This window comes from Phaseolus vulgaris, chromosome 6, assembly GCF_000499845.2.
Source record: "Phaseolus vulgaris cultivar G19833 chromosome 6, P. vulgaris v2.0, whole genome shotgun sequence".
Taxonomy (NCBI): domain Eukaryota; kingdom Viridiplantae; phylum Streptophyta; class Magnoliopsida; order Fabales; family Fabaceae; genus Phaseolus; species Phaseolus vulgaris.
This window is the reverse complement of record NC_023754.2, coordinates 443,512-455,830: the sequence shown is the minus strand read 5'-3', so window position 1 is coordinate 455,830 and position 12,319 is coordinate 443,512. Positions and strand designations below refer to the sequence as shown.

The 12,319-nt window shown below is 36.0% G+C and overlaps 1 protein-coding gene across 1 annotated transcript; it reads right to left on the bottom strand.

Moving 5' to 3' along the window:
• Positions 1 to 575: 575 nt before the first annotated feature.
• Positions 576 to 12,319, bottom strand: LOC137830912 (heat shock 70 kDa protein 17). The gene is made up of 13 exons (XM_068638314.1): positions 11,180 to 12,319; positions 9,055 to 9,214; positions 7,895 to 8,140; positions 7,645 to 7,781; positions 7,194 to 7,530; positions 6,919 to 7,080; positions 3,910 to 3,984; positions 3,729 to 3,829; positions 3,569 to 3,638; positions 2,523 to 2,579; positions 2,367 to 2,428; positions 1,240 to 1,312; positions 576 to 1,127 (listed from the first exon to the last, which is right to left on the bottom strand). Exons 1-13 carry the CDS (start codon positions 12,175 to 12,177, stop codon positions 918 to 920), a joined length of 2,688 nt encoding a protein of 895 aa, XP_068494415.1. The 5' UTR covers positions 12,178 to 12,319; the 3' UTR covers positions 576 to 917.

The window sequence follows — 12,319 nt, the reverse complement described above, 5'->3', positions numbered from 1 at the left end:
TGGTCTCCGATTAGAAGGAAAAGTCCACCTGAAAAGGACTTCCCGATACTTAAGTCGGTAAGAGGACAAAAATAGTGAATTCTTAACAATAGGTGAGTTTAGAGTATGAGATAAGATAAGATTGTACTTCTTAAAGAGTGAATATTTATAAATTCATCAGGTGATATTTTCTGAGTCTCTTGAGATGGCCATGTAACTGCTTTTCAATATTCCATAAATAGCAACTCATCATTTAAAACTCATTAGATCATTTTACTTATGATATTGATTAGGTCAATTAATTTATTATGATCAAACTCAGTTACAAGTATTGGTTGTTCCTGAAAAGGAAGGCAAGTACACCTTGTATTTTTCAATTGCTAAAAATTTTAGATAACATCAGGTGAGACTAAGTAAGAAAATAAATTTTAAATCTTGAAATTAAAAATATTAAATTTCAATTTGAGAGATTAAAAGAATTAGTTTTAAACTTGAAAGGGAAAACTCAACAAAATTTAGAATGTGTCGTATGATAATATGTGGTCTCCATTAACCACATAAAGAGTTTAGTGTACTATGAAAAGAAGAGCTTATAATTATTTGATACTGAAGCAAAATTCGTATTTGATATCACAAATAAAGTCTCGTGAGTTGTCTTTTCTCTTCTCCTATTACATTGTGTTTAGGCAGATACAATTTTTCATATGGCTGTAAATTATAAGTTGTCCCCTTAAATATAAAAGGAAAATTAATCATCTTCTACAGTAAGACTCATCTAACCTCAAAAATTTAGCACTCAACCAGCAAGCAAATGTTGCCTCAACTCTATTATCCTGCTAGCTGAGAACTGACACTGCCTCCTTTTCACCTATTAATTTCTACCATTACCATTCTACATTTGACTATTAAAACTGGACAGACATGCATATTCCATTTAATCATAGCTCATCATGAACTTCGGGTTGCTCGGTAACAGTTTCTTCTTCTTTTGTCTCTTCTGAATTGTCAGCAGTTGAATCACTTGAAGAGGAACTGTCTGTTGGGGTAGAATTGGAATCATCCGTTTTCTGTTCATTGCTCTCTGTTTCATTCTTTACAGGCTTCTGAACCTTAGGCTTGGGCTTGGTAATTCTGTTAATACTGGCAACCTGTAGTACAGGAAACAAGGTCATTAACAAAAAATTGCACTGCTTTCTTAGGCCTGTAAAATCATATGCCAATACATTGTCTTCATTCAGACAAGTAGAAGAGACAGGTTACCTTGGTTTGCAGATCAAGCACCTTTAAATATACTTCTTCGGATGTAAATGCTGGCTCACTGAATCCAGAAGCCCTTCGAAACAAGTACAGAATAGGAATGTAATAATCAATTACATTAAAAATGTTATGAGCATATTTGCAATTTCCTCAATGGACAAACTCTTTTTGGCAGTCAGTAAAATGGAAAAAGTGAATACTTTACAAAGCTAGACTAGTCCATTTTCTTAAATATTTGGAAGCGCATAATGGGAAAAGTACAATATGATCTAAAAAAAGGGGAGTAATCTAAAACAATGAAGCCGTCAATGATATGATTCAGATGATCCACGGCCTTTATGAACAGTAAAGGGAGGGAGGCTAACCCTCAAAGGAAAAAACTTAGGAAAATTTTATCTAGAAAATGAATAACAACAGGCAAAGAGACCTTGAAGAGAAGAATCTAAAATCTCAAAAGTGGAATTTAGGTTATTTGAATATTTTAAAGCACTGAAATTTTATTCTTCAAGAATTCCACAGATACTGAGTAGCACAATACACTGCACATTACATACATATTATGTTAGCAGAAGCGACTTCCATACTGACACAAATAACCTTATTTTGACCCAAACTATTTCATTATGTAGCCCATTGTCATTGATCATATTTTTGTGCCATACAAGCTAACTGTAGCAGATGAAAGGGAATCATTTTATAAATGATTAGGTGGTAGAGACAGAAGCACAGGGTTTGTGATGTGTGAATTAGGTTACAGTGAGAACCGAGAGCAGACTGGGGGATATCGTTTGATGATTGGGTTGTTATTAGGCAGAGGATTTTTTTCTCTATTGGAGTTTTGGCTCTGAGCAAGTGAACTTTAAACATCCTTTGTATTATCTTCTTCCTCTTAAAAATATTCATTTATCTCCGGCTATTATTTGATTTCTAGTTTGATTTCCTTTAATCAGTATTTGTTCCAATCATGTTATGGATGAACTTTTTCATGGAATATTATTTCTAAATAAAGAAAAGTAGAGGTAAATGTTTATTCAGGCATCCGCCTTGCGACATGACAAAATATTCAAATGACAAGGTAAACAACTAATTGTAGCTTCAATAACAACTAAAGTACTACGACAATAACTTACTTCTTTTGCTCAGATTCTTTTTCGTCCAACCAATTCTTTAATTTTTCAGAACTTTTGATAACCTTGCAAGTTAAGAACCAAAAAACAATGAATTTTCTGAAGGTAACACATCAGCTTTAATAGATTCCAAGTCATCAAAATAAAGTTAAACCATACCTCATCTACTCTTTCTTGCGGAAGCCAAGGCTTCTTTACTTTCCACTCTTCAACAATCTGCACAAGTCATAAATGTATAAAGTTACATCAGAAAATAGCTGGCAGCAGTTGAATATAAAAACTTCACAAATTCACAAAATATACAATAAATGTTTCAGACATCAGTCACCCAAGCAATTGCTCGAGGTATATTTTTCGTTCACCTAACTAACGCCTTTTTCAATGCATTTTATTCTGGTAATGATTTCCTGAAGTAGTATGAATGTGTCCAAATGATTTTATAGAAATTAGTACATAAGTGCTGATATGATGAAAACTGGATAAATAACCACTTGAATGAAAGTTGTCTGTCGTATTAGATTATATATCTAACATCTCAACAAGGGCAACAACCAATCTGTACATTCTTTTTAATGAAATATGTTGAATTAATGTAATAGAAAAATAGAGAAAATCTTCTTGTTTATCATATTACAGCCTCTACTGATCCAACGTAAGTTTACAACAAGAACATACACATGCATCAAAGTCATTAGCAAAAAGTATAGAATTTGTGAAATATGCTGAATTAATGTAAAAAGTATTTGTGAAAGTATTTAGATTATATAAATTATATCAAATTCAACAAGCTTTTGAATTCATGCTCTCACTCTCTCTCTCCCCTCTTTCTTTCTCCTCTCCTCCTTTTCTCTCTTTACCATCGTCTCTCACTTCTACCCCCATTCCCATTTCTATTTCCTTGTTTTGCGCTTTCTTTCTCTCTGTTCTCCTGTTTCTCTCTCCTCTCTTTCTCCCTATCGTCAAAAAAGAAAATTGCAATATGGTGACCCTATCCAAACCAAGAGTTTGAAATTTAAAAAAATGAATTGATTTATCTAAACAAAGGATTAAAAATGAAATAAATTTAAATTAAAACAATTCAAATTTCAGATATTACAAAAAATAGCTGAGGAATTGACATAATTCAACCCTACCCAAAAAAAAATCAGCTTCAAAAAGAACATGAAGAAAGTAAAAAGCTCTAAGGCACTTCACATGAGATGTACCTGTTTCAACTCATCAATATACTTACGACCTTGCTCAACTGCTGCTGGACGAGCTGTAAGCTCTTTTAACCTGAAACAGATTTTCAGGTATTCAGAAAATCTCTATCAAATACAAACCGTACAGATTAAAATTGATATAATTGGGCTAACTATAACAAACCTTAAGAAAATTGGATCTCCAACAGCTTTTAACTGATCTAGACGCTCTTGAAACTCTGTGGCATTGGCATCTTCACCATCTGTATACAACCAATCTTGCACCTGACAGAATGCAAAAGGCTTTAGTCAATATTCCTATCAATAACACTTCTTATTAAGTTGCCCAAGGAAAAGGGTTAAACCTGATCAAGCTTCTCAATGAAAGACTGACGTTCCGCACTTGTAGAAACTTTTTCAAAATCCTCAAGAGTTTCAATCTTCAAAGACATGAGAAGCATTAAGAACAAGTTGAATAAAGCAGTTATATTGATGTGCTGTAATGATGTATATATAGAGAGAAATCAGTGTATTAAACCTACACTATTGTGCTTGTATTGATGTGAGAGTGTATACACACACACTCACTCACACGTGTGTTTGTGTGTGTTACAAAACAAAGGTAGGGCACTTTCCTTAACCTTGACCCGAAAGCTGGGTACATAAAAGAGAAATATAATAAAATAACATTTAATTTTAACAATCCCTTCAATCTGGGGCATACGGATCATATGCACCAAGCTTGAAACATATATATTGAATCCTAGGTCCTCTTAAAGATTTAGTTAGAATGTCTGCGAGTTGTTAATTAAAACTGCAAACTCAGTAAAAAGATTCTTGGACAAGAACTTCTTTCTAACAATATGACAATCAATCTCTATATGTTCTCTCATGAAACACTGGATTGAACAGACTACATGAAGAGTTGCTTTGATTGTCACAACACAACTTCATCCTCAACTTTTTAACAAAATTTCAACTCTTGAAGGAGTTGTTTAATCCACAAGTTCACATGTAGCTAGGGCCACATATCTATATTAAGCTTCTAATTAGATCGGGCAACAACACTTTGATTCTTACTTATACAAGATATAAGATTCCATCCAAGGAATACATAGTATCCCATGGTAGATCTCTTGTTAATGGGACAATCATCCCAATACCTTACGTCTAGAGTATTTCCCATGTACTCATACAACAATCCCTATCTTGGGTCCCTTTTACACATCTAAGAATGTGAATAACAACATTCTAGTGATCAATGTGAGGATTTTGCATAAATTGACTCACAACTCCCACTTTATAAGAAATATCAAGTCTAGTTATAACACGAAAAATGAGTTTTCCCACTAACCTCCTATATCTCTCTTTGCATCATAAATATAGTAGCCATTAGTTTCCAAATGATCATGATATCCTTGAACAAGAAACCACAACACAACTCCACAGAGACAGACTAAGACAAATAATTCTTCCTACTGAGTTCTGCACTTGTAATGGTAGGAGTAGCAGAAAAGGGAGAAGCAAAACCTACTAAATTCATCTCAAAGATGAAGAACAACAACGGAGATAGGAGAACCCTAAGACTGTGAAAGGGGGATGTGTCCCGACACCAAAGTATGTTGAAATAGAGAAACAAGGTTTGAAACGGAGGCACACAATGTTGACAAGTCAGACGACAGTATCGCAAAGTGATTCCAACAACGGGAAGGCAGCACATGAAGGACACACTCCGAAAATTGACCACACATAGATCATTGCGTCCGAGATCAGTTCATTACACAATCATTGGGGTTGGGTCGCACCCCTCGAGGCACACCTAACCTTGACATCAACAATGACAGTGACAATGATAAATGTTGTCGGAGACAATGAAGTAGAAGACATTCAAGTCAATGTAGTCAAACTCGTAACTCGTAAGAGGATTGGAGAGGAGATAAAGGATCATAGCTCGAGGATCGTAACTTGACTTGTAAGAGTTACTAATAGTGTTATAATATATATTTATAGTGTTATAATATATATTTATAGATAAATTAAAAAAATATTAGAAATATTATGTGAATTAAAATTATGGGAACTCATAATATTTTAAATGGGTCAGTAAGGCCCAAATAAATTTAGGATTTTAAATTAATAGTGCTGCTCACTTCCTCTTGCTACTACAAAATACTTCTCCAATGACTTAATTTGAATTAGGGTTGCTACTACAAAATACTTCTCCAATGACTTAATTTGAATTAGGGTTGCAATAGACTCTGATATTAAAAATGGGCCAAGACCCAAATGTTTGAATTAGGTTTTAGGGTTTATTTTGGGCAGCAACTCTTCACTTCCATGCGCCGCACATCATTCCCTTTACTCTCTTCATTTTCCGCATGGTCACAGCCTCACCGGAGCTCACCACCGCACAAAACCATCAAAGCCACCGTTGCAAAACCTCATTCTCTGTGCTGGAGCAACCAAGTTCCATTTTTCTTGGCCAAAAATGGTCGTGCACGAGTCACGATCAACAACCTTAGTCAATCCTCCAATCCACTGGTCCGTGCGGCACCTCGTTGTGATCCTCTCTGATACCAATCCGCTGACCGAGACTCGGCTAGCCTTCCAAACTCGCTGACTCGTGCGAGTATGCGAGTAAACTCGTGATTTTGACAACACTAACTCAAGTACTAACTTGAATAAATAAGATAGAGAAAATAGTGCATTCAACCTACATTGTTCTACTACTATTGTTGTGCGTGTGTGTATAAGTTACAAAACAAAAAGGCACTTGCCTTAACTAACCCTAAAGTTGGGTCCACACAAAATAAGTAATAATAAAATAACATTATAAAAGAAATAATAATTAAATAACATTTCATATTGGACAATTAATAAGCAGATAAAACTAGTTAAATTAGTCCATTTTAAACACTCTAAATGAAAAACAACAGCATATGTTTATACATTCAGTCAACCTATGAAGTAACTGTAGAAGCATCATTCCTAGATCCCACCCTCCCAATACAAACACAAGGCAATCAGAAAAACTCTCCAAACAAATGCAGATACTGAATGTAAGGAAAAGAATAGAAGGATGATCAACAGACAGGCATTTGAAGTTAATTTGGCTGGAGGCTAGTATATTTTGGGTTTTAAAAATGCTCATCCTTCATTTCACAATTCTTTTGATGATTTTTTTCTCAAAAGCAATAGTCAAGACCAAAAGTTAAATTCCTCAGTATAAACTTAGTCAACTACTTAAATGTCAATCTTTTGTATGAATCCCTGAAAGAAAATTAGAAATCTTTAAAGGATAAAAATTACCCATTACATAATAGATGAAGGCTGTTAACAAAGTGAAAACTATAAGCATATTGCTTTCTACGAACCTTTTCCTTAGTAGTATATATATATCCTTCCAAATTATTTTTTAACTCAGCTGTTCTTTTTCTGTCTGTATCTTTTTGGTCTAGTACTTGCAATTTCTTTTTGACTTCAGTAAGAAAATCTTCTGACAGAGACATTCCAAGTCCAGTTATCTTCTCAACAATCTGTAAAACAGCAATGAAGCAAGAAAAGTATATTAGATCTTGTTTCAATTTTTCCCAAAATTCACCACCCAGTTTAAATAATCACAAAATAAGGGTGGCCAGTTGACATTCACCTTTAATGGCACCCTAAAGGTCCGCTTTTTCAGCTTCTTCTCTGTAGCAAGCTCAGCGGCAGCTTGCTCCTCTGCACTAGTGTTGGATGTCTTACTAATCCCACTGTCAGTTTTGATGCTTTCATTGCTTCCCTCAGAACTATTTCCAGCAGCAGATTCAGCCGAACCATTTGATGAAATGGTTGAACTCTCAATGGTCAAATTCTTCTTAGGAACTTCCACCCACTCTGTTATTTCAATAACAGCATCTGCCCTATCGAGAGAAAGAATTCCACTTCTACTAAGAGAAAAATGTATGCTTGCCTTGATGGGGGATGACAGATTCCGAGATGAGTATCTAGAAGAACAGAGAAGGAACAAAGATATGAGGGCATTTACTTTAAGAGCAATTCCTGAAGGGGCTTAAATAAGCAATATGCCCACAAAACTTCAGCAAGATTTTTATCCTTACTTCTCACTTGCATCTGTCAAACCAGATATCTGGTATCGAGCAATTTCAGGAGCGGTAGCACCAGGAGGCAAATGATGCCCACTTTCATAAGCTAGTGAAACTTCAAAATCTTTGTTATGATTAACGGATCTAAACATCTTGTAAGTTAACAATATTACAATGGATTAATAAAGTTGGAGTATATAATTGATCAATTCATTCTTCATATGATATTTAGTCACAATCAGCATAGAATCATAAACTGATTTACCTTACTCGGGACTTTCTTCATTCGTGGTACAAGTAACTGCCTAGAGCTTTCATCTTTTAAAAGTTCAGGACCATTCAACTCAACCACAAATCCGTACAAGGAACCATCAACCATTCCTAGTTTGCGGTTTAATTTAATCCCATCACTTAAATTTGCAGCATGCAGAGCTGCACCAAGAACTATTGCTTCATCAGCATCAAGATGCCTATCAAGCTCTTTTCTCCCAAGGAATTCTTGAAGCTTAGCCTGTAATAATATTAACAGAATATCAATAAACAAAGCTCTACACTAATGCACAGCAAGTAAAAAACTTCATCTGTGAAACTAAAGTTCAAAGACTGTATCCAACAATACATCGACAAAATAAAGTGCTGCAATTTCATAGATTCTGGGTATTCAAACTCGGATATATTCATATTTGAAATAAAAAGTGATAATGCAAGTGAATTATATACGCAGTCAGTCTTCTCCATTGAAATCTTTATGCCAACATTTGAGGCATCAGCTGTGCTCTTCCTTTGTCTTCATTATTCAAATCAATAGAAAAAAGTAGCAAGTACAGGTTATCATAAAATAGGGTCAAGCTTGGACAGCATGAATTACTATGATTGACAATATAGATTACAGAAATGTTGAAGTTCAAGTGAACAAAATGCGAGAGCAAAGGACAGAAAACTGAGAAGGAAAGGGTCTGAAATGCTCTCTCAGTATGATTGTGTTTCTGGTGAAAAAAATAATTAGCCTTGGATGCCAAGTGCAACTCTAAAATACAGGAAATTGTGAGGAAAAAACTTTAGTAACTGAATCAGTTTGGCTGAACAGAGTTGTAACAAAACATCCTGACAAAATATCTAACGAACAATTAACCTGACGGATTAGTTACTTCTGTTAAATCAGATTAGCATGCACGTGCATTTAACATCTAATAATATACTAGCAGAGCAGCAGCAGTATAAAGACAGCATACAACTCCAGGATACAGATACAGTTGTATAACTAGGTTTATCCTTTACATAGCAGATAATATATATGGTAAACAAATGTTGCTGACGACTATCAAGCATGGACAACAATATTGTATGCAGAGATCAAACCCCACCCTAGCCAGAGTGCACACTGTCAAAATAATTGTCAAAGAAAGGAAAAAAAAATATTCACACCTGTAATTTTGGCACTCTGGTGGCACCTCCAATTAACTCCACCGCATATATTTCTTCCAATGAAAGACCAGAATGCTCAAGCACCTCTTTCACAGGTAAAAGTGATTTTTCCCAAATGTCTTCACAGAGCTCTTCAAATTTCTCACGGGTAATAGTGCTCCTGTAAGAAAACATGCCATGTATGAAGGACCCTTGAGCATTATATGCAGTGTAAGAATATCAACTTGATAATAAACTATAATTTTACTTTCCTTGTCATTATTTGCATTTTATTTTGACTAGTTTATTTATTTTTGTTGACAATCTTGAGAATATAAGAGTTTCATTTTTCACAGTATTTCTTGACTTCCCCTTTAGAAGCTATCTTCAAATTGATCTCTTCCGTAAGAAGATACCAAAACCTAGCCTGTCTATTAACCAATATGCAGTCCTTAAGGTTACATGTAACTCCTTAACCAAGATAAAGCTAAGCATATTACTATATTCTAAAGATCAACCAATTGACACGGACACTGATACGACATAATATGCCAACCTAACCTATCAATCAACCAATTGCGTTTTACCTTTTTTAGCATTACTAGTAAAGAATTCTCCCAAGGTCATCTCGTTAAGATTGGCACCTCCTTGACATCAGAGATGACAAAGAGCTGGATTTGATATTATGTAAATTCATGATTGTGGTTATAATTTTTATTTGGGATAGCAATTTATTTTGGGAGAATTATAAGAAAGGAAAACTTGATAAAAACAAATATTCAGTTTAGGAACTGCTGAAATCATAGACTTAAGTGAAGGAAAGACAGAATCAAAACAAAGATGAATATTTTCTTGTCTTGATGTGAAACAAAATACATAGCATACACCTATTCATACTAATATTAGACTTATAATGCTAATAATTAAGGAAACAAATCATGATGTATAAAGAAATATGAAAAGAAAAAACACTTCAAACAGATCATCCCACATAAACATACAATATTTGTTCAGAAGATAGAATGAAGATATGATGCATCTATTACATATTCTATTAGGAACAATTAACCACCCCACTAATTAACTATGTGAAAATAATGGCTAATGACTGATAAATGTGTAAACCACTGACAGAACTGACCATGTAGTTAATTGTTCCAAAAACATGAAATACCATATCAAGAATTTGATTATTTTGTTTCCCAATTATTTTTATCTGAAACAAATAGTGAGAACATGTTTTTACTGCTGTATTCAAGCAAGGCATAACTCCCAAGACTGATGCCCCTTTCTCAACCTTAGCCAGCCAGTAAAACCTAAGGCTAGTTAATTGCAAATAACTAACCACTTAAGCAACTAGTTATTGACTCAATCAGCTATTTGCAAGCTTAACCACTTTGTTAATGGAAAATACTGCTATAAATAGCTCATTTTTCTACGATTTATCCAACTAAATTTTACCCAAAGGAAATCTAGGACATGCTTTTACTGAAGGGTTGGAGCAGTTCAGGTTACAATTTACTCAGACAATTGAAGCAAAGGCAACTGTGTTCTTTCTACCAGTCTTTTTGCTACTGTAATTATTTCACAGGAAAGCTATGATGTTCCCATATAATTCCAATACCCATACTGGATGTTTCCAATACCAGTACTTATTGAATACATATGCAAGCATACCCAATAACCTTACCACTCATGTAAAACTAACTCCACACAAAAACACCGAGTCTTGTTAGGAGTTTAGTTTGCTACTAAATGAGACAAAATGCTACTTCACTCTTAAAAAATCATTTTGAATAGACAACACTCTATCCCCCCAAAAAATCAAATACATGAAAATGTATTCCTAGAAACAATATCAACTGAATTGGTTTTTTCCGAAAAAGAAAAATACAAAACTCTTTGGATCAAATATTTCCCATATTAGTTTGCCATCATAATATATAGGATAAAGACTGGTTGTCGTTTTCCTAGCTGTTCTTGTTCATACTAGGTAATAAAAATCAATTAAAGAGGGTGCTAAAGTACACTGTACAAATAAGGTTGAACCATGATCTACACAGCACAAAGCATAAACTTTTGCTCAGAAGTAAAGAGAATAATAATATATAATTTCATAGAATGAGTAATTTCAAATTCAAACTACCTGAAGTCGACGTCATCATGAAGCGATTCAACGGAAATAGGAGCAGCGGTATTCGCACTAAGAATCTCTTTAGTTCGCTTAACCTGCTTCTTCAATTTAGCCATGGCCTTGGGAAACTTCCTCACATCAATTCCACCACCAACTTGCGCGTTGAACTGATCCGCAAAATACTCCACCAATCGCAACTCCATGTGCTGACCACCAAGCTCCGGGTTCCAGCGCACATCCTTCACCTGAAACTGGTTCACGGACACGCTCTTGCCATACTCCTTACCCTTGTACGCCGAGAAGTACACAAGCGCAGCGTAGGTACTAGTAGCACCCATGTCATAGAAAATCACGTGCCTCGTCTCGTTCGAGAAGTCCTTATCGATCCCGTACTGCAGCGCCGCACCGGAATGCTCGTTTATCAGAGACAAAACGTTAATCCCCGCCAACTGCGCCGCCGCAAGCAGCCCTCTCCGCTCGGCCTGTCCCATATACGGCGGCACAGCGATCACCGCGTCCTTAATGGGAATCTTCGCGTGAAACTCCGCCAAATTCACCGCGTAACCTAACACCATGGCAACGAGTTCCTCGGGGGAGTAAACACTGTCGTTTTCGTTTCCGCCGTCCGCGACTAAATTCATGCCGCCTCGGAAGTTTTCCTTCGTCTCGAAAGGGAGGTACATTGAGTTAAGAATCTTCTGCGCGGAGGCATAGGGCTTCCCGAGGAGGTCGCGCGTTTGGGAATAGACCTTCTGCGGGTAGCGCGCGGCGAGGCCGGCCGCCTCCTCACCGAGAAGGCGGTTGCCTTCGTTGAAGGAGACCAGCGCCGGCGATTTCCGTTTGGACATCTCGTTGATCGCGATCGAGATCGGAGATTGACCGGGCTTCAGGTTCACCACCGCCACCTTCAACGATTCGGAACCTAGATCTACGCTCAAAACCGCGGCTTGCGACGGAGAGAACAAGAGCGCGAGGGAGAACAGCACAGCTAGCGCCACCTTCCACGCCATTTTTCCGACGGAATGCGGCGTTTGACCGCCGAGAAAGCGAGGGAATATTATGTGAATATGTTTTGGGGAAAACGGAAGCGAGATCTTGGTGGTGGCAGTGAAGTGAGTTTAATAATTAATAATAATAATAGTAATACTAATA